Genomic DNA, 26,660 nt, shown 5'->3' on the forward strand with positions numbered 1-26,660 from the left:
TTAGATTGTGTACAAATAATTTAAAAAATATTACATTAAAATGACATTTGGAATAAAATAGCAGAAAATTGTTTAGTAGAAGTAGAATAAAAAGAAGTATGAGGCAATTCAGTACATTGCTGCCTTTCCAGCACTGTAATTTCTCTTAAAATGAACTGTTAGAGTACAGCTGTGCACAATGGCCCATCGAGATCCCGTTTAACCAGTGACCTTGAGCTCGGTGTTTGAAGAAAGGAATTTCTTTCATAACACAAACATGATAAATAGTGAAAAAACATAGTTTGTGATTTCTCAGTAACAATATACATGTGGTAACACATGTATATGGCACTATTCTTGCATACAAAGTAAGACAAAGCTGTGGGTGTTTAAGTATCATTACAAAACTAAGTCAGCTCCTGTTTTGTTATAAGGAGAAACTTACCTTCTGTTAGTCTGAGCCCATTGCGCACAAAAGTAAGATTCACTTAACTGCGCCTTTCTTAATGCATGGCTGATAACTGATCTAATTCCTAAACCTCTTCTGAGTTTAAGGACAGGAAGAAGAACTGTCGAATTCAAGTGAACCATTTTCAAGTGAGCCGTATCCATTCATCTTTTTCAGTTTGAGCTGGTCCGGATGAGTGAGGGCCTGGCTCTCTTCCACAGCCTCTTTTGTAGCAAACATCTGACTAATCTCTACAAACGTCTTATTTTTAGTTTCCGGAATAACAAAGTACACGTAGATGGCCACTGACACGCATATGGCACAGAACACCAGATAGCAGTAGGACCCAGCAGACATCTGCAGCAGAGAAATACGAAGTTATTCCTTTTTAAAACAACTGAATTAAATGAAGATGATTGAATTTCACAATGATTGACTCTGACAAACCCTGGAAAACCCTTTTCCGATTATACTCTGTGTACCTTTGGCTTTAACTGCATTGAATGGATTTGATACCTGAAGGAACGGAAAGATAAAGCCGATGGTGAAGTTCGACATCCAGTTAAGAGATCCTCCCACAGTATATGCGGCAGGACGATGGGATTGCTTGAAGAGCTCAGCTGTGATCAGGAACGGAACAACAGAAAGCCAGACACAATTCAGCTCACAATTTCTCTTCTCGGAGCGGGAGACGCAGGCGTATGATATCATTAGTCTGTGTGGGTCTCTTCTGGGGAGATCTGGAGATGCTCACACAGATGGAGAGCACCGCCCAGGGGCTTGATAGACCCGAGAAACCCATTCATACTCGCACAGGCCTGGGATAACAGAGGAAAGACAACACTGCACATGCACATAGCTCTCTGTATAGATACATATCAATAATCTGATACATACCTTAAATGCAGTAACATTGAACCCTTCAAGGGCACTATATTAAAGGTGTGTCTAAAAAAATGTGTATCTGAATATAAATAGCCATACAGCTGTTTGGGATCCATAGGGGAAGGTGAGAGACTCTTCTCTTTAATTAAGCATTAAATCTGCCTCTTCAGTGATATATCAGTTAATGAAGCTCTTCTCTGACTGGCAATGGCGCTCTTTGGCAGAAACCAACAGTGTCTGTATTCAGATCCTGCTTTGTAAGCTTTTTTTCACTCCGCACCCTGATGTTCTCAATAAATGGGTTACCACAGGCTCATTTAAAACACTTTTATTTGGTGTGTTACAAAGGTTTGAATACTCTAAAAATATTTTTAGTACATGTGAGGTCAAATACAGTTATAAATATCCATATAAATTAGATTGAAACTCAGATATCATACACATAATATATAGATAATATACAAGATAATACTATATGTGAATAAAACCTATACCTTAATACTCTACCATTCAAAAGTTTTGGGTTGGTAAGACTTTTCAATTGTTTTGAAAGAAGTCTTTAATGCTCCCAAGGCTGCATTTATTTGATTTAAAATATTGTAAAATCAGAAAACAATTTATATTATTACAATTAAATTTTTTTCTGTGATGGCAGAGCAGAATTTTCATTTTTGATTTGGTGCTCAAGTACCATTATTATTATAAATGTTGAAAACGACTCAATATTTGTATTTTTCAACATTCTTTGATTAATAAAACATTCAAACGAACAGTATTTATTTAAAATATAAATCTTTTGTAACTTCCTAAAAGTCTTTAATGCATCCTTGCTGAATAAAAGTATTCTTACAAAAAAAACTTAACCTTAAACTTTGAAATGGTAGTGTATATGTACTAATGCGTATTTACAGCTGTAGCAGTGTTCGAAATGTATGTAAATAAAACAGCGATGTCTGAAAAAGCAAAGGAATATTTAAAATAACAACTTTGATCCAAACTAATCAACTCCTAAATTTGTATTAGTACAATGTAGCTTCTGACTGTGTGCTCACAGAAAAAAAACTGTTCAATTGTTATGTAATATGTAAGTTAATGTTGTTTTTAAAAATTTGAAATAAATGAGATGGAAATAAAACATAATTATGAAATAAAATGTAAAATACATTGTAAGAAATCTTAATGGAATAATCATGCTTCGCAAGGAGAAATAAGGATATACAGCGTTAATCCTAATAAACTCTGGAAGTTAGTTTTTTTATTAAATTCTAAATTTGATAAATTATAAAAATAATAAACATTATATATAACATTACACATTATAGAAACATTATATATATCTAAAATAAGTTTGAAAGTCTTAAAATTATTCTGAACAAATAAAATATGAATATACTAAATAGACAAAATATAATATGTCTGTAAAATAAATCCATATATGACAAAAACATAGTGCTCAAATAAATACCGAGGTTTAAGAATGAACTGCAGTTGCGCTTGCTTTTCAAAATTCTACCCCCAGGTGTCGCTATTTTACTATTTGAAGGCGTCATCTGGGACTTCAGGGTCAAAGAGCAGACAACTACTCATCCAACTGAAGCAGTGCTCTACTGAATGTGCCTGACCATGACTGAAAGTGATGCAGCCATGTTGATCACTTTAATAAATAGATTAAGAGAAGAAGAAAGAGTGACAGACACAAAGAACTCACCCGGCCCGATGCAGAATCCAGCAATGATCCCAACCACACACCCCACACTCACATATTTCATAAAAGGCACATGTGTCTGAAAACATGATAGTAGCAAAAGGTGAAAAAAAGTGTTATATCACTTGTCAGTTTTGCCAACGGTTATTTCAATTGGCAGTGAATGTAAGTGAGATTTGAAGTATTTTTCCACTTTATTAACGATATTTCACTTACTTGAAGAATGAGAGAAAGTGTTATCCCAGCACAACACATTCCCATAACACCAAAGCCTCCAATTATCAATGGCCTTCAAAAACAGACACATTCGTACTAATGATATATTGTGACGTCATCTTTATTTTTCATGTTTAATCGGCTACCTACTCAGAGAAAAAGTGCTGTGAAACCTAGAGCGGTTATATTTTTTTTAGCCTAATAAAACTCAAATGAGTGCATATTATGAATGCATTTTATGCATATGCATGTATGCATTGCTCTTCTGTAGTGCAACAGTTCTTGGAGGGAGGATAATAAACTAGCTTTATGAACAGCTCGTTATCTCAATATGCAGGAAGCAGATATTGTTCCACTGCTTAAATTCTAATCCCTTTTGGTTACAAGTGAAAAATAAGGAGGCACAAGGTGTTATTTCAAATGTAATGAATTCAGGAACAAGCCAAGCGATGGCTTCATTATTTGTGCATGATAATTGCAGATTATCAATGGCCTTCGCCCGAGACTCTCAATGGTGAAACACTGAATGAAAAACAAGAGATGCAATGTGGATGTTCACAATAGGCGCTTCCTTTTTGTCTTGATCGGATTAATTAGTAACCACTGTTACACAAGACTTTCGGTGCTTTTTTGAAAGCAAATGTCGCAGAAACATAAAGTGGAACCTTGTTTTTTCATTAAGTGCTGATAAAATTGAGTGCTAAAGCTGTGCACTGTTGACTTCAAGGCGGGTGAAGCTGACATAAGAATGAATAGCTGTAATTTTATAACCAATCTCTAGCCTTCCTCTCGTGTGCCATTCGCCTCCCGAGTGAGGGCCAATTGACACTGACAGCAATGAGTTCTTCTGACTAACAGCGTGCCTCTTTCTCTCCGGTTGCTGCTGGTGCATCACTAAATCCCGGCTAAGCGACGCAACTGGGAGAGAGAGAGACTGTATCTGGCCTTCATTACAGCTCTGAGATGTAACCCAAGAAAGGAGGCGGCAAATACAAGCAGCTCGTTATCTCAATATGCAGGAAGCAGATATTGTTCCACTGCTTAAATTCTAATCCCTTTTGGTTACAAGTGAAAAATAAGGAGGCACAAGGTGTTATTTCAAATGTAATGAATTCAGGAACAAGCCAAGCGATGGCTTCATTATTTGTGCATGATAATTGCAGCAGGAGGCGTGCTGCAGTTAAATTGATAAGGAACTCTGCTTGTAATTTATTGTTCATGCAGGATTTTGTCTTAAAAAGCCATATTCATCATTGTTTATGAACAATGAGCCATAAAAAATCCTAATTAAAGACGTAATTACACCGATTGAGACTGGGGCCTGAGAATGAATTATAGATTTTGGAGTTGGGTTGGATAATGCATCAACTCAGTAAAGCACTTGTAGTCTCATTCATCACTGTAGCAGAGCTACTCCTCTCTGCTCTTATTGTGCACATAATCTATGAGTCTAATGCTCATGCAGCACTAATAGAGGGAAGTACACACTTTAACTTTCATACTTTGATCTTTGAAACTCCTTAAAATGCCAATATCTTCTCCGCAACAGCACAATTTATCATTATATCAATTTAATGTAATTTAGTCAAGATGCATTTAATTTCCAAGGCGTCTGTATCCTGTTCTCTGTCTCTGTCTAAAATATTACCGAATAATTAATTATATATATATATATATTTTAAAATAATAATCGTGCTTCGCAAGGATAGATAAGGATATATAGCATTAATCCTAATAATGGATTTTTTAAAATTAAATATTAAATAAGAATTTGTTCCATCCTAAAATAAATAAGTATTTTTAGCATTTTTAGATAATTATAAAAATAATAAACATAATAAATATATAACTATTTCTGAAAGTTTGAAACCCTTTACACTATTCTGAACAAATAAAATATGAATATATTAAATATAGAAAAAATATAATATGTCTTTGTAAAATGAATACATGCATGACAAAAACAGTGCTCAAATAAACACTGAGGTCTATACTGAACGGCAGTTGCGTTTGCTTTTCTCAATTCTACCCCCAGGTGTCGCTATTTCACTATTTGAAGGCGTCATCTGGGACTTCAGGGTCAAAGAGCAGACAACTACTCATTCAATTGAAGCAGTGTTCTACTGAATGTGCCTGAGCATGCCTAAAAGCAGCCATGTAGACCACTTTAATAAATAGATTAAGAGAAGAAGAAAGAGTGACAAACACAAAGAACTCACCCGGCCCGATGCAGAATCCAGCGATGATTCCAACCACACACCCCACACTCACATATTTCATGAAAGGCACATGTGTCTGAAAAGTGATAGTAATAAATGCAATTAATTGAAAAAAACAAAAACTCAATTGTCCAAATTTTGACAACAGTCATTTCAATGGGCAGTGCTATTAAAATGCAATTTAAGTTAGATTTAAGTATTTTTCAATTTATTAACTATACTTCACTTACTTGAAGAATGAGAGACAGTGTTATCCCAGCACAACACATTCCCATGACACCAAAACCTCCAATTATCAATGGCCTTCGCCCGAGACGCTCAATGGTGAAACACTGAAAGAAAAACAAAGAGATGCAATGTGGATGTTCACAATAGGCACTTCCTTTTTGTCTTGATCGGATTAATTAGTAACCGCTGTCTTGAAAGGAAGACTTTCGGTGCTTTCTTGAAAGCAAATGTCGCAGAAGCATGAAGTGGAACCTTGTTTTTTCATTAAGTGCTGATAAAATTGAGTGCTAAAGCTGTGCACTGTTGACTTCAAGGCGGGTGAAGCTGACATAAGAATGAATAGCTGTAATTTTATAACCAATCTCTAGCCTTCCTCTCGTGTGCCATTCGCCTCCCGAGTGAGGGCCAATTGACACTGACAGCAATGAGTTCTTCTGACTAACAGCGTGCCTCTTTCTCTCCGGTTGCTGCTGGTGCATCACTAAATCCCGGCTAAGCGACGCAACTGGGACAGAGAGACTGTATCTGGCCTTCATTACAGCTCTGAGATGTGACCCAAGAAAGGAGGCGGCAAAAACAAGTCACATCAGTCTCTCTAACGCCCATCTTACACAGTGATTTTTATGTGTGTCACAGCAGAAAAATACACAACGTGAGCTTGGAAAGATTGAGGGCAAAGCTAAATGAAAATGACTGAGATATGAAGAGACGTTCTTTTTCAAATGCAGCAACTCTAGTGAAGTAATAGACCAAGTGATGTCTAATAAACTATTTAGAGTCACTATATAACCCTGTCAGACAGCCTTTTACCACTATCAAGACAATTTTCACATTGGAAGCGTCGGTGGAATATGAAAACTCACCCCTATGAGGCCTGCAACGATCTCTATAGCTCCAGTTCCTACAGTCGTGTACTGGATCTCAGGGGCCGGGATTCCAGCGTTCTCAAAGATGTCATTGGTGTAAAACCAGATCTGAGGAGAAGAGCGAAAGGACAGTGATTTTGGCTTGTACAGGTGGCATATATCGTGACTACGAGCGGTTACTGCGTACAACACTTCAGATTCAATTTGAGAGCTAGAGGGCTGTGTGAGAGGTTAGGCAGGGGGGTAATCAGAGGGAACACAGACGTTACAGACGTTTGAGAGCTGCTGGGACTGTAGAGGACACACACGGCCTGCCTCTCTCCTGCTGCTCATGCTGAAGTCAGCCAAGACTCACCACCTGTCAGCCGCATTTACACTGAATACACACACACAGACGCTCACAGGGTCACCTGCCACCTAAGGGCCCTAACAGTCAATGTCATTTAATATTCAAATTTGATATCAAAACCCCACAGGGCAAACATGAAGAGTCCTGCTTGGATTTGACATCAGCAGCTCATGTACTTTGACAAGATGTATTAATGATTTGGGAAATTAAGGCTAAGGTTAAGGCTGGTTTGTAGCCAGATCAAGTGCTGTTCTCTTGTCTAGTGAGTAAACATTTTAGTTTATTTTATAACAATCTCTGTAAAGACCAACTGAATAATGTAAGTCCCAAACATGTTCAGGTCTCAAATCTCATAGAAAAGAAACGAGATGCTCAATTTTGTTTTGTTTCAGAATCAGTTGAATGAATGTCAATGACTAGAAATGAATTAAATTGATGAATCACCACTGAGATAATGGCTTTTATTTATTGTTTTGTCATTGGTTGTGGAAATCAGATGCGGTACAGACATGACAGAAATAGAAATTGCAATTTGACAAACTCCAGATGAAATCGGAAGCCTTTTTTCTTAATTTTGTGGCATAATCTGTGGAATTCTGCAGAATGTAATGTGGTAAACAGAGCTGAGAGTACTGCACTGTTAGCCAACATCAAATGAATGATTAAATGAACAACAAGCAAGGAGTGGGGAATATGTGTAACTGGTGTGAATTTATTGACTTAATTTAATTTGCTTTCTTTTCTTTCCTATATTGTATTATTATTATTTTTTTATATGCTGTTTATACCGTTATAAATTCTATGTGTTTCATAATAAGAATGGGTTAATGAACTCCACGAAATTTTGTTCCTCTACTATTGTTCATATGCAGAAGTTTGCGAATGATGGCTGTTTGAATTCTGCTGAGCTCTGGGCACGCAGATTCCGTGTGGGTCTGGTAATGAGCGCTCTATCGGTCTTTATCCTCATTATTACATGAAGAATTAGTCTGCCAACCAAACAACATTTCAGAACAATACAATTTATATAAGACATTTCTATAGAAAGAAAAAATAATATAACAAATACACAGTATGTTATACTGGTAAAACCTTTTAATGTGATGCTAGAAACCTTTGCAGAATTCATTTCGGAGAATATATTTAATAGCACAGTGTGTTTTTGCTGAGATGCATAAGAATTCTTATTCATAACCCTGATTCTGATCATAATATAGATGCCATTAAAGAGCACTGCAGTGGCAAGTATAAAGGAATGGTGTCAGCTGACAGGTCTAACTTAAACACTACCATCAAACTACTATTTGGGGAAAAAAATACACATATTTTTTCTTGAATCACAAGCTAATTGTTAAATTGTTAGTTCTGATTTAAAGGAAGTGTTTATAGATCAAAAAAGATCCGCCTAATCACTATAATCACCATCTTAACGATGTAACAATTAAAAAATACATCTAATTTGCTTGAATAATAGCCTTTATTTATCACTATAGCAGGGCTGTGAAAATTAGACTGCATAAACACAAGATTGTAATTTGTTAAGCTCTGATGGATAAAAAGTGAGGTTTCTGTCCTCCGTCCTCTTAATCATCTGAATAATTAAGCTGAAGTTAAACGAAACTATTTCAAGAAGGTAATATGCTTCCTGAAAAATAAAGAAAGAGCCACTGCTCTGCTGTGCAGGTTGAAACCACTTTGGTTACCTGCTGTTTATTTGATGTTGGAAGAAATCTTGTGAGGCTTTAGAGGCTAAATACTCGCCATGCCCAGATCCCATCACTGTTCACATTGTTCATATCATTACCTTTCCATTACAAAGGAGTCAAAACTCAAATCTCAAAACATGCAGTGTAGTCAGCTCTATATGTTAACCAGGATGTTGATCTTACCGCATCAATGCCAGACAGCTGCATACCGATGTTGATGACCACCACGGATAGGACCTGCCAGCGAACAGTGTGATCCAGTATCAGCTGCCAGACAGACACGGTCTCCACTGAGGACAGAGAGCGTTGCTCCTCCTGCATCTCCTCTATCTCTGCCTGGATGTTACATTTGGCTCTGTACCATTTCAAGGCTGCACCAACAAAGAGAACACAAACTATTGGCTTTAATGTTCATCTATATCAGGGGTCAGCTGATAAAGTTTTTAGCATGAGCTGCCTTTTTTATCACTTTGCAATATCCCACCAATACAATCACCTCATGATGACCCATGAACTAACTAAAAGAAAAAAAATACTTAAAAATAATACTTTTAAAAAACAACATCTTTATCTTGTTTTCTAGTAAAAATAACTAATTATTCATAAACTTAAATTTACTTAAGAAGGAAAACGGCACAAGATAAAAGCCTATCAGAGAATATGCTGATTTATGTTTATTTTATCCCATTGTTCTTTTCTAAAACTTTTTTTAAAGCAAAACGTATCTTATTTTATTAATATATTATAAGAATTTGTTTTTCAGATTTATGACAATGGGGTAAAAAAATAAATAAAATTTATTCTTTTTAAGAATGTTTACAACAATGTGTACTAATAATTAAGACAAAAATACAGATTAATAAGATGATCTATAACATATACTGTAGTATAAAAAAAAAACGGTAGATTTGATGTTTGGATGGTTTTAGAAAAATGCCTAAAATCTAAATCAAAAGCATTTCTCTCACCGGTGATAGTGGCATGAACATTGTGCTTCTCAATCAACAGGTAGCGTGGGCTTTCTGGAAACCACGGTAAGAGCATCAGCTGGATAAAGGTGGGGACAACCACAAGAGAGAGAAACAGGGGCCAGTGCTCTTCCTGTCAAACAAAACAGCACAAGTTAAAACAGAATACTGAACTCTATTTCATAACTATTATGAAAATAGAAGAGCAATGTAACTGTACAATGTTAAATTGTTCATTGATGTGAAGTTCCCAGTTGTACCTTTCCCAAAAGTTCATGCAGGCCCAAGATTTGAGCTAAGAAAACCCCAGCACAAATGAAAATGCTGGGCATGAGCCCCAGGAAGCCTCTTAGATTTTTAGGAGCGATCTCTCCCAGGTACATGGGCACCACGCTGAGAGAGATACCTGGAAGTTGGAGATGAGCAAAGCATGTCAGAGTCTATTCACATCAAGACTTACTTTGCTATACCTGCTTATTTTTCAGCTGGGACATACCTGAATGTATTCCTGTTATAAAACGACCAATGATGAGCATTTCGGGCGAAGCGCAGATCCTGCTGAACCCCATGAGTGATCCTGCTAAGAACACCAGTACGCTGGAGTTGACCACCGTTCCTTTCCTGCAAAAGCAAACACTGTGAAGTTCTGCTCTGGCACTGCTCATTAAGCTAGGACAGTCATGCTCGATAGCCGGCCACCTGGGAGTTTAACTATCAAAACCAGATAACTGATGTTCCATGACAGTGCTGCTGGGTGAAATAGCTGCATTCCTTGATTAGTTCTATCAAGTTGTAAACTTTCCCCCTGATTTACAGACGGCTGCACCGTGTTCTGCGTTATGATCACCTTACTGCTATAAAACATTTTGCTGGACTGAAATTGATTAGAACAATAAATAGGGTCATGAATCATCGTCTTTCATTTGCATTTAAATGTCTGCAGTCAAATCTTGTGGCACCACTCATAGACACTCAGAACAGACTAGACAAGCGTACTTCCAGAGTCCTTGGAGAGTACAAAATAGAAGTTTAAGGTAGTAAGTTAGGAAATGCACATAGTTACAAAGTGGTTAATTGAACAGTTTTGTCTCTATACAACAATATGTTACCACAGCTATAAAAATTTAGTTTGGCCATTTCAAAGGATGTTTTTATTTACACATCCTCATGTTGTTCCAAACTGGTATGACTTCTCTTATTAAAGGGAGAATTACAATAATGTACTTGCTCTTTTCCATGCAATTACAAATAATGCAGACAGAAGCTTTCAAGCTACAAAAAAAGACACAAAACATCAGTAAAGTATTATAAAAGTGATCCATATGATAAAGCGATCCTATGGCTTCAGATGATTTGGATGTAAGTCACACAGATCACACAGATTTTTTGACACTTTCGCTGAGCTTTTGCCTTGTTTTTGAGGCTTGAAAGCTCTATTCTCCATTCACAGTAACTGCATGTAAAGAACACGATCAGTGCATTGTTCAAAATGTATTCTTTAGTGTTACACGGAAGAAAGAAATTCATACAGTTTTGGCACCACATGGGGGTGAATAAATTATAGCATTTTTATTTGTGGTTGAACTAATCACCAACAAAGACACCTGGAACTAACTGGACAGAACAAAATGTCTCCTCTTTTCAGAGTGCAAACAAGGCCATTTACAAGGCAAAGGCAAAGTCGTTCAGTGTGGTCAGGTGAGGTGACAGATGAGGAAGAATCTACCTCGGTGGCCTTGACACTTGACACAGGATTTCCTGGCAGAGTGACCACACCATGCCAGATGTTATGGGTCTCCTCCTGACTTACCTTCCAAATTTGGTGACCAGAGTGCCCACCATCAAAGAGCCGATCAGGCCTCCAATCGCAAACACAGAAACGGTGAGTGAATACATGAGCGTCAGGGCCTCCTCATTTAATCCAGTTCCATTGCGACTTACCACTGTACGGTTATAGAAGTCTTTAATGTACTAGTGAGAGAGACAGAGAGAAAGAGAGAAATTGAAGTGAAAAGTTCACCCAAAAATACTGTTAGCATTTACTCTTGCTGAAAAACTGTTGTACTTCCCTTTTTTCAGTCAGATTTAAAGGATATCTTGTGCGTTTTCATTTATTTCCATTCATTATTATTTAAGTAAAAAGGGACTGTAAAGCTACAAAATAATAATAATAAAAAAATCTGTATAAAAGTATCATAAAAGTAGTCCATATGACTACTTCTCACATGTCCCAACTTTATCACCCTAAGAATAAAGGTTTGGAACAACATGAGGATGATTTTATTAGTGGGTGAACTATTCCCTCCTCATTTAATCCAGTTCCATTGCGACTTACCACTGTACGGTTATAGAAGTCTTTAATGTACTAGTGAGAGAGACAGAGAGAAAGAGAGAAATTGAAGTGAAAAGTTCACCCAAAAATACTGTTAGCATTTACTCTTGCTGAAAAACTGTTGTACTTCCCTTTTTTCAGTCAAATTTAAAGGATATCTTGTGCGTTTTCATTTATTTCCATTCATTATTATTTAAGTAAAAAGGAACTGTAAAGCTACAAAATAATAATAATAAAAAAATCTGTATAAAAGTATCATAAAAGTAGTCCATATGACTACTTCTCACATGTCCCAACTTTATCACCCTAAGAATAAAGGTTTGGAACAACATGAGGATGATTTTATTAGTGGGTGAACTATTCTTTAAAACTTATTTTTTTGGTATTTAACATATATAGTACTGTGAGACTCAAGAAAGGCACAAGGAAAGGCATCTTTAACAGGCATTCCCAATTTCTTCAACTTCCTCTTTCTTCATATTTCAAGTTTTCATATTTCAAATCTCAAAGCTTCTATTCAGTGAAACACACCTCAACATGGACTTACATGCCTCTGTCTCGTCACAAGCTCTTCTTTCTTTCTTTCTTTCTTTCTATGCAACTCTCTCTGTTGCCTGTGCTTTAAGGTCACAGTCTAATTTAATTTAATCAGTTTACATACCTTTAGTTGGAACAGTGCAGTATAATTTAATAGACTTGGGAAAACTTAACATAGTCTTTCAGTTTACTCAACAATAGATTCAACTGAACTAAAACTGAGTTTAGAAAAAAAAAGTGGATTATTGATAACATTGATTGAGCTTCTGCTTCAAAAAAGAAAAAAAAAAGAAGCAAGCAACTGTTTCCAGTTGTGACTTTTGGATTTCTATGTTTGAATCCTCTTCATTAGCACATCATGTTCCAAGAAAAACAGAACAAAACAAAGCCACTTAAGTAGGGTATATAACAGCCAGTCAGGAGACCAGACAGGCAAATTTAAATATTTTTGTCATTAACAGGCTAATGGGGCAGGGCAAATAGGTCCCTACTTATATACACGAAGAGCTGCTAGAGGCAACCACTGCAGCACAAAATGCCTGACAAGCCAAGATGAAAAAATAACATAGAACTGACTCATCTACAAAAAATGAAAATAAGGCTTCAACACTTTGTCTCTTCAAGTTTCTGGAGAAAGTCTAAAGATAACTTTCTCTTTTTTATCCCATATTGATATCCATATCCTCTCTGGTTAAAATTATGATTTATTTATGATATATTTAAATCTAATATATAAATAGTAAGTACCATATGATATATAAAAATATCAGTTTATATTAATATTTAAATTATTCCCGAATTCCTTGTAGAAATCACACTTTTACAACAAGAATGTCTAGAATGCACAGAATCATGTTAAAGCAACATTCCCTGAGATCTTGCTTCAGGAGAGCCTCTGTTTAGGCCACTGTGTTTATTTCAACCTCGAGCCTGACGTGCATCTCTCTACTGGAAGCCACTTTTAAGAAACTTTGTGATGAATGGAATATGTTGGCTATGTTATCAATTGATTACTTCTTTTGATGAGCAGTTTTGGCAATTGAGGTACTGAGCGAGCTCTTACCCCAGCAGGAGAGTTGACCACAGCTAAGTTGTATCCATACAGCATTGAGCTACCAAAGGAGGTGAGGAAAGCCACTGCCAGCAGAGATGAGGTAAGATGCTATAAAAAAGAAACAAGAACATATTTATGGCATGTAAGCTGTAATTTTCCTTATTTTTTCTTAAAGTGGCAAACTATCTTTGTTGTTTCTTTTTCTTTAAAGGGATCATATGATGTTGCTAAAAATAACATTATTTTGTGTATTTGGTGTAATGCAATGTGTTTATGCGGTTTAAGGTTCAAAAAACATTATTTTCCACATACTGTACATTATTGTTTCTCCTCTATGCCCCGCCTTTCTGAAATGCGTCGATTTTTACAAAGCTCATCGGTCTGAAAAGCAAGGTGTGCTCTGATTGGCCAGCTATCCAGTACCCCTTTAAAATGCTGTGGCTGAAACTATGAGCCCTCCATGCATGAGCCCTGATGTCAAAGAATCATATAAGTCTCAGGCAGCCTTATGGTGTTTCAAAAGAACAAACTCAGAAATTAAACAAAAACATACATTTTATCAAAATATAGATAAATAGTGCTTAGTACATAAACAATAGTTTTACATTTGTATGTCCATTAATGTGTTGGACTATACAGTATTTAAATTGCATGTGGCACACATAAAAATACATCTATAAATAAATATATTTAGTCTTATAAACAAATATATTTCATTTATATATTTTATGAACATTCTATTCTATTCTAGTGATCTTAAAATGTTGAAGCAATCGTTCAAGTCAGAAGAGGAGAGAACAGCTTTCTCATGGTGTGACTTCAGTGGTCGTTACACTTCAGATCATGAGTGGAAAACTTAATTTGTCCCACTAAGTGGTCAGATACAGTTGCTTATGTGTAGTCCTACACGTGAGGGAAGATGATGAGAAAATGTCTTGTTGTGACATTAACTTAATGCCTTTTCTTTTTTTTCTACACACCATATCGTACAAAAGAAAAATGTGACATTAAATATTGCATTACTAAATATTACTGATATTACAATACCTTTTGAAACCTATTATTACAAACATTTCATCAACCAAAATTCAACAGCCTACTAAAATTAAACTTTAATAAAGTGTCATTTGAGAACTCATGTTTAAACTAACTACTACTGAAGATCCGTAGATGGCAATCAATAATACGGTTTAAGAGAACGATAAGAACAAAATTAGAACGAAAACAAATAAGTTACAAAACTAACGCAGATTTATAACAAAGTGACACATCATTTAAATAATGACAAAATTGTGTACTTACCGATGTTATTTTGCCTGGACTAAGAATTAACACTTCTTCGGCCATATTCAAGTTATTTATAGGCTACAAGACTTCTTGAGATAAATATGAGTTAAGTTTTGTTAGTTAGTTAGTTAGTTTCTACTGGCCGTCTTTCTGTGCTACCGACTTCATCTTGGACGTGAGGGTGTGGTCATAGCTGACATGAGGGCGTGGTCACAATAGATTGACAGCCAGTACATCGTATGATTGACAGCCAAGCGGCCTCTCATCTCATCAATCCTGTCCTGTGCGCGCCCTTCTGGCACTGCTCTTCCGACCGAGGCTGGCGTTTCTTAACAAGACCAAGCTTGTACAATCACATGACAGTCAACAACGTGATTCCTGCTGAAATCAATTAGCTAAGTGAATTTACAAAGTCTGCGGTCACTAGAATGAGGGGACTACGGAGAATCCAATAGTGAGTAATCCTAAAAGACAGCACAGAGAGCAAAAATAAGATATTCATAAACGGTTTGGTGTATCAATCGCGGTAGAATGAATGAATGAATATGTAAAACATTCAGGAAGTGTCTAGAGAGCCATCTTCGAAGAATACTATTAGTGTCAGTTCAGTGAACTCGATGAGGAGCTAGTTTGTTTTAAACTTTAAATAGCTCCTCTTTCGTGAATTACATGTTCTGCTTCTTATAATTGTAGTATCCAGAGGAAGTTCTCATGATGATATTAGTTGGTAGATGATATTAAGCATGTTCATTAGGGTTCTATACTGGGAGACTCGTGTGAGCTTAAAGTCAACATGAAATGAGTGTATAGGAAACGTTCCCTTTCTGCTGATATGAATTATTTAGCTATTTTAGCCTTGTCTATGCTATCCTGTGTTTGCTCTAGCAAGTAATGCTTCTCCTTATCCATTGAATTTATGCTGACTTTATTTTTATGCACCAAGAAAAGACAGTTCACCCTGTCTGTTTTGTAAATGCATAGGCCTATTTTCAACAGTTCTTAAATGCATTCATTTTTTTAAAAATGACTGTGTAATGTTTAATCAAAATTTGTCACAACTGGATATTTCAGTAAAATGACAAACTTCTTTCTGGTGATGTGTATGGGGGACTTCTCGCCTCTTCAAACTCAAGTTCATCTGCATCCATTTTTGAGTACAACGCTCACTCATGTTAAAATCCAGTCAGCAACCAATACATAGAAGTTCCTACCCTACATTTTTTTTTCTTTTTCTATTTAGCATTACCCGCCATAGGTGTATAACAATTATGGAACAAAAGATCTGTTTCACTTCTGTTTCATGGCAATTTTAAGTCCTGCCCTGTATCTTTTCTTGTTAAATATTCAGGTGAAAAAGTAGTGGAGACAGAAGATGGCTCTCTAGACACTTCCTGAATGTTTTACATTGCTGAAGTTGGTTGTCTATGAGGAATCACTGGTTTTGTTAATTTTTAGCTCTGTATAGCAAAACCACGTTTATGAGTTTGAAAATGAATGTTACAGTTTGAGTCACAAGTTATAGCTGATATAATCATTGACAGTTGAAGTGTGGTGATGATGATGACACATTTTAATGCATGAAGCTCAAAGAAAGTTCCAGAGATCTTCCTCACTGGCCTGTGTCTCCCTCAGGGACTACAGGATCTGACTGATCTGTCATAAGACTTGCCAACAACCTCATGCTGCTTCATTAAAAATCATTTGTTTTAAAATAATACATAGATACTAAAAGGGACATGTGTCTTTGGGGCAACCCAAATATGAAGATATGACATTTGGTATGAAATATAAATTCACCTTATCTTACCTAGTCAATACTTATAAAATCAAATCAGAAAGAAATCTTTTGTTCCCTATTTCCACGTGGATTCAAACCTGGTTTTATTATTGCACATGGAGTCTATAAATGTATAGAAACTTGCTCTTCGCATTCTCATCATTCTCTCTCCTTCACTCCTCAATCCTCATGCTAGCACATGTGACCCTGGAGTATAGATTGAGCTGCTCTAGTTGATTGCTGTTGGTGTGTTCGTCTAATGTTGGGTTGGAAAGTGTTGTGTACTTGATCAGGTTAAGAATGACTTGGATTGATGGCTGCCCCTGAAACCTAATATCCTTTCCCTCTATGGCTGATTCTCTGATGAATGTAATCAGGGACAGCTACTCACAAGCTGACAGCAGGTTAGATTTCTCCAGATCAATGGTGATGTCCTCTGTCTAGAGTCTTTCTTTATAGCCAGTCGCTGTTAAAAATCACACCTCATTCACTCAACTGTATTTATTGATTAGAAAATAAGCACTTGAGCTATATATATGATAGATATATAGATGGATAGATGGATGTACTATGGATAGATATACCATGGATAGATAAATGGATAAATATACTATAGCTAGATAATAGATTTACTATAGATAGATGGATAGATAGACGATAGACGGCTAGATATACTATAGATAGATAGATAGCACAGCTATGTAGGAAATTAGTTGCCTGTCAGCATTTAAATAAAATAGAATAAAATTAAAATAATATATAATACACACACATTTCTCATATGCTCCCCAAGTCTGCATTTATTTGATCAAAAATGCACTAAAAACAGTAATATTATGAAATATTATTACAATGTAAAATAACTAGTGCTGGGCAACGATTAATCGCATCCAAAATAAAAGTTTTTGTTTTTATAATATATATGTGTGTACTGTGTATATTTATTATGTGTATGTATGTATGTATGTATGTATATATATATATATATAATACACATGCATGTATATATTTAAGAAAAATGTATATTTATATATTAAATAAATATATTTATATATAATATAAATTATATGAATATAAATATACATGTAAATATATTTTCAAAATATGCACTGTATGTGTGTGTCTTTATATATAAATATACACAGTACACACACACATATTATATAAACAAAAACTTTTATTTTGGATGCGATTAATTGCAATTAATCGTTGCCCGACACTAAAAAGTAACCTTTTTGGGATTTTTATTTACTTATTGAATTTAAAGCAGCCTTTATCACTGTTGAAGACCATGTATGAGAAGCACTGTTGGCTGAGTGTTGTTTAGCACACATTCAGCGAGGGCGTCGCACAGGCTCATGCGAGTGTGTCGAGGCACAGAGGATACATACAGGGGCTTTAAAAGGCTCTAAATTCAAGCTGCCACATCTGCGAGCCTGCATACATCACTCTGTTTATCGCCGCCACTGCTAATTGAACATAGGCTCACAGAATGGTGCCCCCATGTGTTCCATAGCGCCGCACTGCCATTGGCTGTTGTCGCGGCGACGCAGCCATTAATGAGACAGGGCCAGGAAGATGGATTACCCAGTGCCATATTGCCCATCATCCCCAATCAAGAACCACCCATGGAAATTGATTGTTCTAATTTGCTCTCATTATTATTATAATACCCGGACAAAATAACACACACGGCTCGCTGTCAAAGCCGTGAAAACCAGCCATTAGTTATGGGGGAGACAGCAAATGCGTTTTATGAGTTTTGTAGTTAGTTGAGACGTTGGATGCAAACACATCTTAATCAGATTTCCACTCCCTCCATCATGGTGATATAGCATCTCATTATCTCCACCTCAGAGAGTGGTGGAAGAGAGTACACATTCATTTATACTTTAATGTCAGTGTCACAGTTTTACTTCGTGAATAATGCCTTGAACTTTCCATGAACAAGAACAGTAGCGATTGTCGATCCAAACGGCAGAGCGGAAAACAACATCACGCTCTAAACCAGCCATTAGTTATGGGGGAGACAGCAAATGCGTTTGAGTTTTGCAGTTAGTTGAGACGTTGGATGCAAACACATCTTAATCAGATTTCCACTCCCTCCATCATGGTGATATAGCATCTCATTATCTCCACCTCAGAGAGTGGTGGAAGAGAGTACACATTCATTTATACTTTAATGTCAGTGTCACAGTTTTACTTCGTGAATAATGCCTTGAACTTTCCATGAACAAGAACAGTAGCGATTGTCGATCCAAACGGCAGAGCGGAAAACAACATCACGCTCTAGCCAGGTTGAAAACTATTACCCTGGAAACAAATGAGGAAAAAAACTGAGGTTTAATTTTGTTTAATTTTAACTTTGCCGTAGTCAGCAACTTCATCCGCTCGTCTCTCATAAGAGTTCTTGTTGTTTTTAACAGACTCATCAGCTTTCCTCGGACAGTTGAGAGCTGCTCTTCAGGTGCTTAGTACCCCATCTAACCAAAAAGAACAAATGGTCAATACCTCAGGATGTGTCATGCGGGATGACTATAATTAGTCCTTCCTCCAGTTCAGCCAATGATGTACATCATAAACGCTTCGTCTCCAGAGCCAGATTAAGACTGCAGCCCGGCGCTGCTCCCAAATCCTCCCTGCTTACACTGCACACTGTCTGTCTCCCGAGTCCCTCGCATTATATATGCAAGAAGTTATAAGGCATGGAAATTATCAAAGCAGGATACGATTATGCATCCCTAATCACAAACTAGCTCCACGAAACCTCGGCGGTCTCGCCCTTTTTATTGGGCGATGGTGAGGAAACGGTAGGTAAATCAGTTGAAGATTACACCTCAGATAGTTTTATGACAGAGCCAGGAGTCCCATCAGGGAGGAATTTCTAGCGTGGTCAGCAGCATATGAATGGTGGGGGACATCGTCTGGAATTAGGGCTGTAATTTAAAGTGCTCTAATTACAACAATCACTTACATCCAGGCTTTTACTTGTGTCGCAACGCAATACGATTAGCAATGCGAGCGGAGAGCTTTCGTAACCTCTCCAAATCAGACCAAGTATGGTGTCATTTTGTGTCAAATTTGAAGAACATTGGAGAATTCCAGAGACAGAGCTTTTATAAAACCTACTGTATCATATTTGATGCAAACATTTTTGAGGCCTCTAAATGATCAACATGATTAAAACTTTTCATAAAAACCTGTTGTTTACTTAATCCTCAACATAAATTAATCCGCAATTTTTAGCAAGTAAAATGGCATTTAAGAATAAAAAACATTCTAAAAACATCCCACTTCTGGTCAGGGTACAAGTGTCTTTTTGCTGTAATATCTTTACTAAAGTAAACTTAAGAATATATTTTATATTACTATATTATTTTAAGATGAACTCTGACTAGACTGAAGTGGTTTTCTTGATTATCCATACGTCATTTTTGTTTTGTTTTAAAAAATCACATTTGTACATCTCTCAATCATTGTATTGCATTCCTCCCCACAATTAAAACTGCAGAGCTTTGATCATAAAACTAATCACTTAAATATAATCTAAGAAATATTACTGAATATACAGTATACAGCGATCATTGAACCATAATACTGATTGATAAAAAATATGCATTTTATGAAAGTAGTCTGCTATACTGTTCTCAAGATCTCATTGATTTATTATCAGAATGTATTAAATCTCTGGCCATTTTGCATATTTTTGCTCAGTTTGGGCATATGAATAAAGCAGAGGTGTTTTTTCTGCCTAGAGTTTGAGCTTAATATTGTCATAGTATATGAGCCATAAAAGCCTGATGTATCAAATATGATACTCAACAAAAACACATTTGCAAACTAGATTCATAAACTCTTCATTTTCAAAAATTATAGACAGTTTTTCTGATTTTTCTGTTAAGCTTTAAAGTGATGCCATAAAGTGAAGCCCGTCTCTAATTTATGAACACCATTATTCATCATAAAGTATTGTCTCTGATCATAGTTACAGTAAAAGTTTCTTTTCTGAGTATCTTACATTAATTTGAGTTGTTTGATTGATTCATTTATGGGCGTGTGTGTGTGTGTGTGTGTCAGCCCGTGGGGTGTGAAGTATGGTGTAGATCCATCGCATTGTCCCATTCTCCTGCTTTTTCCCCGACAGGGCCCAGTGTAACCTTCAGCCCTACAGGGGAGAGGCTTGTAAATTACCACTGGAGTTTTCCCCCTCACCCCTGCTGTCATCATTTCATTAACCCCATCCTGATCTCCTCCGACCTTGACTGCTTGCTTTCACTCACAGGGGAATGGCCTCTCTCTCCACCCTGCTTTCTCTCGTACTTTGTGCCAAACTGTGTTGAGCTGCAGCCAGTACATATGTCACCCACAGAACCATGGGCTTTTAGCTAATGGCTTCAGACGATAGACTGTAATTTTATGGGAAAAAATATATCAAGTTCACAGATGCCATGTAAACATCAATGTGAAATCAAAATGAACCTGACTTGGTCAATTATTGCACCTGGTTTTATTTTGAATGATTCATCTGTGCATTTTATTTAGAAGAAAACAGTTGTTTTCTTTTACACTGATGTTACTTGTTGTAGATATTGTTTTAGCTAACTCTGCTTTCATTCTAGTACAGTGGTTCTCAGCCAGGGTGCCGGGGCCCATTAGTGGACCTCAGCAAACATTCAAGGAGGCCCTAATAAGTCTTATGTTTGGTTATAACAATCTTAATTAAAATACAAAAAAAACCTATATGATGAAAACTTGCATCATATTTTTGAGTGTGTTAATTTTAGTTAAGAACCACTTTTCTAGTGTATATAATGTAAACACTACAATTAATTCTCAGTGGATAACACCCCACACACAATAACGCCTTATTAAAAAATCCTGTTTCGCTCAGAAATTTGTTACATTAAGGAAGTAAAATGTTTTGCAAATGCAAATGTGAATCTGAACATTTATGGTCCTATTTCTGTTTATGTGCTCAAAATAACCTGTGTACAATTTTATTAATAATCAAGCATATAGCGTTAGTTCTGGCAGGTCACGTTAGTCAAGCTATAGGGATGTGACACCTATCACCATAGGCAGAAATCTCGGGGGGGACAGGACCTCCCCCCATCTGAGGGTTGTCCCCCCTAAAAATGATTAAAAACCACACTGTGTATTGTAAATAACAATGTTTTATACTTTAAATAACTTTGTAAGTAGTAAACCAACACAAACGCAAATGGGGCAAAAATGCGTTTTAAGTTTAGAAACATTTTGAGTCTCCCCCTCCCTTGCCTCACAGTGTTTTGATCCAAATGCAACCCAGTCTCATGGCAAATACATACCTGGGGGCACATTTTTGCAAGACGCGAAATACGTACCAATAAGTACATATCGCTGCAGTTTCCAAAAAAATGAACACTAGAGGCAGTAAAACTCCGACACCTTTTAAATTATTTTCACACAGAGTATGATTTATAGAGTTTCGATTAATAAAGCGTAATTTTCGCACAATTACTTGAAGAGTATTATGTTGTGACTTCAAAACATTTTTAATATGCTGGGAGATTTGAAAACTGATGCTTTTGATTGTTAGCACCGCACATATCCAGCTTCATATCAATGGGTTTTCATAGATGATAGGTTTGTTCGGTAGCTCACGGAGTACGGAGACGTACTTGAGAGGTGAGGAGCTCCGGTTCGAATCCCGTGTAACTACGGTTCAATAAAACAGTTCAAATATGCATATAAGGAAGCTAAAATGGCACGGTTGCATCAAAAAATGTGTTTTTATATCAGTTTTGCATTTGTTAACACTACCGGGTAGGTTTAGGGTTGGGTTTGGTGTAGGGCATATTTCCAACACGATAGAGCATTAACTTTTAGCGACAGTCCCCGGATATTTGAATTCTGAATCGCCGCAATACGTACCTGAAGAAACGCAATAAAAACACAGCAATACATACCTATATCAACGTAATAAAAACGTGCCATGCAGGGTTGACGTATTGAACCCGTGTTTTAGCGCCACTCAGTGGACATTTCTCTTTGAAACTGCGGCGAAACGTGCAGTAAGGTACGTAAAAACGGTGTTGCAGAAATGTACGCAGCGGTACGTATTTTTATGAGACTGGGTTGTCCAAATGCCTGCTTTCCTCTTTTACATTACCTCAGTGTTGCCAGTTGGGCTACTTTAACACTGTTGCCGCGGGTTGAAGCGTCCCCAATAACGTGATATTTAACCCCTGGAATGTGAATTTTACCGGAGGAACCCCGCCGGAAAACGTGTATTTTACCCCCAAGAACGCGATTTTTTCCCGGGGAACCCCCCTTGAAACACGATTTTCATAAGTTTTGGGCTAGTTTTGAGTAGCAATTGGGCAGGTTTTTTGCGAAAACCTGCCAACCCTGCATCACCTACACACACACAAGTCTGGTGAGAGAGAACAAAGTCAATAGTTGTGGAACTTTAATACAGATGATGCCGTTGTATTTTTCGATGAGTCCGTTATGTTAGCAATAATAACGTTAACTGCTTGACGGATAGTAATGTCTACAACGGACACGAGCGCTGTTGCGGCGTGACCACAACAGCTTGAAGTTGTGTAATTTGGCACGGTCTCCCTGCTGCACTAATAGTAGTAAGGCTTTCCTCTGTGTATATATACATATCCTTACACGTACAATTTTAGCTGTATTATTTGTGTCCCCCTCAAAAATTGCTCTTGAGAAATTTGATGTTTATTGTCCCCCCCTACTGTTAGACGAAATTTACGCCCCTGCCTATCACAGCACACATATATAATGTTCTTCAGTATCATCACCAGCTTTCGCATTGCTCTATAGCTAATTACCCTCCTCCATCCCCAACTCCTCCTCTTGTCAGTCAGGATTCGGCCTTCTGATTCTCCTTGAATCAGACTTAATTTCTAAAATGTTACATTAAATGATTAAACTTTTTAAATATCTGCAGTATATTTATGTTGCTTCTGTTCTGTTTACCCTGGGGGGTTATTGCTGCTCTCCCTGCTCTTATTCATGCTAGGCTGCATGGATGCGCAGGGAGTTCTTGCCCAGAACAGAACCATACTGCCAATCCAAACTGTATGCTAATTGTCAGTCATCTTTGACGATAGTGGTCCTGATAGAAGTATAACACAATGACTTGGCTAAAGCTGTAGATTTTTTAGCAAATTAATTTTTGAACGCTGTTGCACTTAAAGTGATTATGGAATGGTGTAAAATAAATATTATGGATGGTTGTTTTAATTACTGCCCCTTTTGTTGGTGATTGAGTGATTATTCACATTTTTCTTGTACGAAGAAATAAGCAGAATGACACTGAGGTTAGACAATGTATGTCTTTGTAGCATGTCAGTTGCAGTCTTCTGATTTACACGAATCCTGCACTGCTCCCTACAGACTAAGCAGGGAATATTTCCATAAGAGCAACTTCACATTACTTTAATAATAATAAAACTAAAAAAAACTTTATTTTTACCTTTATTTATTTAGGACAGTATGGAGAGCAGGCAGGAAGCAAAGTGGGAGTGGAAAGTACCACAAGCTGGGAGTTAAATTCAGGTCACCAAAAGCACAAACATGCTGTATGTTGGAGTTCTCCAACTACATTTTACTTGTATTCAAAATGATACTATACTGAAGTTATGTTTTTTTTTTTTTTTATCAGTTAATGTGTTCTCTATGACATTGAGTTGTAAATATTGGAAGTTTTAAGTAATATGTAATTATATCGTATGCCTGTGTGAATACATACACACTACTGTTCAAAAGTTTGGGGCAGTAATCTATCTATCTATCTATCTATCTATCTATCTATATATATATATATATATAAATTACTGCCCCAAACTTTTTAACAGTAGTAAATTAACAGTTTTATTTACCAAGGATGCATTATTATTGATTGATTATTGATTGGTCTTTGTGAGCATAAGAGACTTCTTTCAAAAACAACCCGAAACTTTTGAACATTAAATGTGAATGTACTATAAATTGCTAATGTATATAATGTCTGTTTATATTAAAATATTTTTTTTAATATTTTTTAATTAGTATTTATCCCATTATTTGTCATATTTTGCCCTATATTTAGTCACAGCTGACTGTAATATTTAACAGTTTTGTAGTAAGTAAAACCCTAATTGTTTTGTAACCCCATTGTCATAAATGGCATTGTATTTTGTTCACTTTAACCATGTACACCTGTCAAGTAACCACTCTTGAGGTCAATTAAGCTGAATTAAAACAATTTTGGCCCTCAACTCCTTTTCACCATATTTGGCCACTTGGCCAGTGTTCACGTAGGTTGTGTTTAATGTCTGATGGGTAACGTTTACTTTATTTACACATTTTCCCTAATCAGTACAGTTTTCTACTGCATTAGGTTCCCTGCAGTACTATTTGGAATGGCACTTGATTGGCTGATCGGGTGTGAATACACAACTCCTCAGAGACCCTGATTTTTTACTGTGAGCATGCAGCTGAAAAGCTGAGGATGTGGATCCCCAATCCTGTTATCCTTATCCTATCTGAACAGCATGAAGACTGGGAGTAGGTCGGAGTGTAAATGTGAGAGATCTTGCTGATACTGCTAACTCTCTGCCCGCAGCTGCTGCATCCAACCCTCCTTCGTTCCTTTAGTATTTATGCACTCACTCAGCAATGTTATTACAAGTCAGAGTTTATTGGGAAATTGTTACATTATGTGAAGTGTCTAACAAATTGCTTATGCTCCTGTAATTGGGTTACAACAGGCGTGCTCTCCCATTGGTGAGATTAGGCAGGCTGGGCTCCCACCGATCTCACAACCCAAGCAGTAATTTTATTTGTCTTGCCTCGCTCTCCCTCTCCTAACAACATGGCTTTCTCTGCCTCCTTGCCAGATGTCTGTTTGGAGGAGCAGGCTTGTTTTTTGGCCCCTGACAACGCAATTACAGCCCCGCCGATTGTCGTGTGTGTGCATTAAGTACCTCCCCCAGAACGAGGCCGATTAATGAAGGGGCTCCTCGGGGCCGAAGAAGAAGCCCCAGGCACCCACACACAGAGGAGAGGAACTGTTGTTAGGGGTCAGGCCGCTACACATGCTCCATATTAATGCAGGTGTGTATGTGTGTGTATGTTTGAAACTACATTGCATAGTGTGGCTTGACCACAGGATAGGATGCTACACTTCAGTTTCCTGCCAATAAATAGATGCATCTCTATAAATATTATCATGATTAAATATTTTTAATAATTACAATTTTTACAATGTCATTTTAAATGATTAAATTATTATTTAAATTATTTTAGGTTTGTATCATAAAAATAATACACTACAACAGATGAAAAATTGGTAACACTACAAGGAAAATATATTAAATTTGTTGCATCCTGTATGTCTACGCATATTCATGTTTTAGGCCCTATGATGATACCCTTCCTAATATAGTATCTATATATTTTGTATAAAGACCCATAGTGTGAAAATATATTATTTATAATATTATACAAAATAAATAAATGATGTATTGTACTGAAGCCAAGGCAAACAAATATATAACTTGTATTAATTTGATAGCAAATCTTTTTTTCCCTACTCACTGTTAATGTTGGATGTATAAATCTAAAAACTAAAATAATCTTTATATGAATCGATCAGAAAAAAGAAATATTTTCAACATTTTGCACAATGAATGTAGTTCCATAGCAGCATATTAAATTATGTTGTAAACATAATATCGTAAATAAATATTCTAAGTGAATTTGGTAAATGCGACAACCCTAAGAATTTTGAAGTTTGAAAACTTTTTTTTAGACTATGCAAATGGCATATCAAAATAAGAGATGGACTTTTATCTGAAGCAACTTGGAGTGTATTTAAACAGTCTATTTTTTTCGTGATATGTTCACTGGGAAAAGAACCCATAATCATGTTGTTTTTAACCCCATGCTTTAGCCGTTGAGTTACAGGAACACAATAATCAGTCTGTATATACAGTACATCAGCTGAATGTGATTTATTAGGCAAATCATACTAAGCAGGTCAGTGTCTGTTTTTTCAGTATATATAAAACAAATAAAGAGAATCGACCCTGTCTGTAAGGTATGTGAAGACTG

The 26,660-nt window shown here is 36.5% G+C and overlaps 1 protein-coding gene across 1 annotated transcript; it reads right to left on the bottom strand.

The window, feature by feature from the left end:
• Window positions 1–237: 237 nt before the first annotated feature.
• Window positions 238–15,066, bottom strand: LOC107708408 (solute carrier family 2, facilitated glucose transporter member 5-like). The gene is made up of 12 exons (XM_016512625.1): window positions 14,795–15,066; window positions 13,502–13,600; window positions 11,380–11,540; window positions 10,066–10,190; window positions 9,830–9,975; window positions 9,570–9,702; window positions 8,785–8,972; window positions 6,544–6,654; window positions 5,683–5,784; window positions 5,453–5,528; window positions 944–1,071; window positions 238–784 (listed from the first exon to the last, which is right to left on the bottom strand). Exons 1-12 carry the CDS (start codon window positions 14,837–14,839, stop codon window positions 530–532), a joined length of 1,569 nt encoding a protein of 522 aa, XP_016368111.1. The 5' UTR covers window positions 14,840–15,066; the 3' UTR covers window positions 238–529.
• Between the last annotated feature and the right edge of the window lie 11,594 nt (window positions 15,067–26,660).

Source organism: Sinocyclocheilus rhinocerous, unplaced genomic scaffold, assembly GCF_001515625.1.
Source record: "Sinocyclocheilus rhinocerous isolate Xijiao unplaced genomic scaffold, SAMN03320098_v1.1 scaffold1243, whole genome shotgun sequence".
NCBI classification, from domain to species: Eukaryota; Metazoa; Chordata; class Actinopteri; order Cypriniformes; family Cyprinidae; genus Sinocyclocheilus; species Sinocyclocheilus rhinocerous.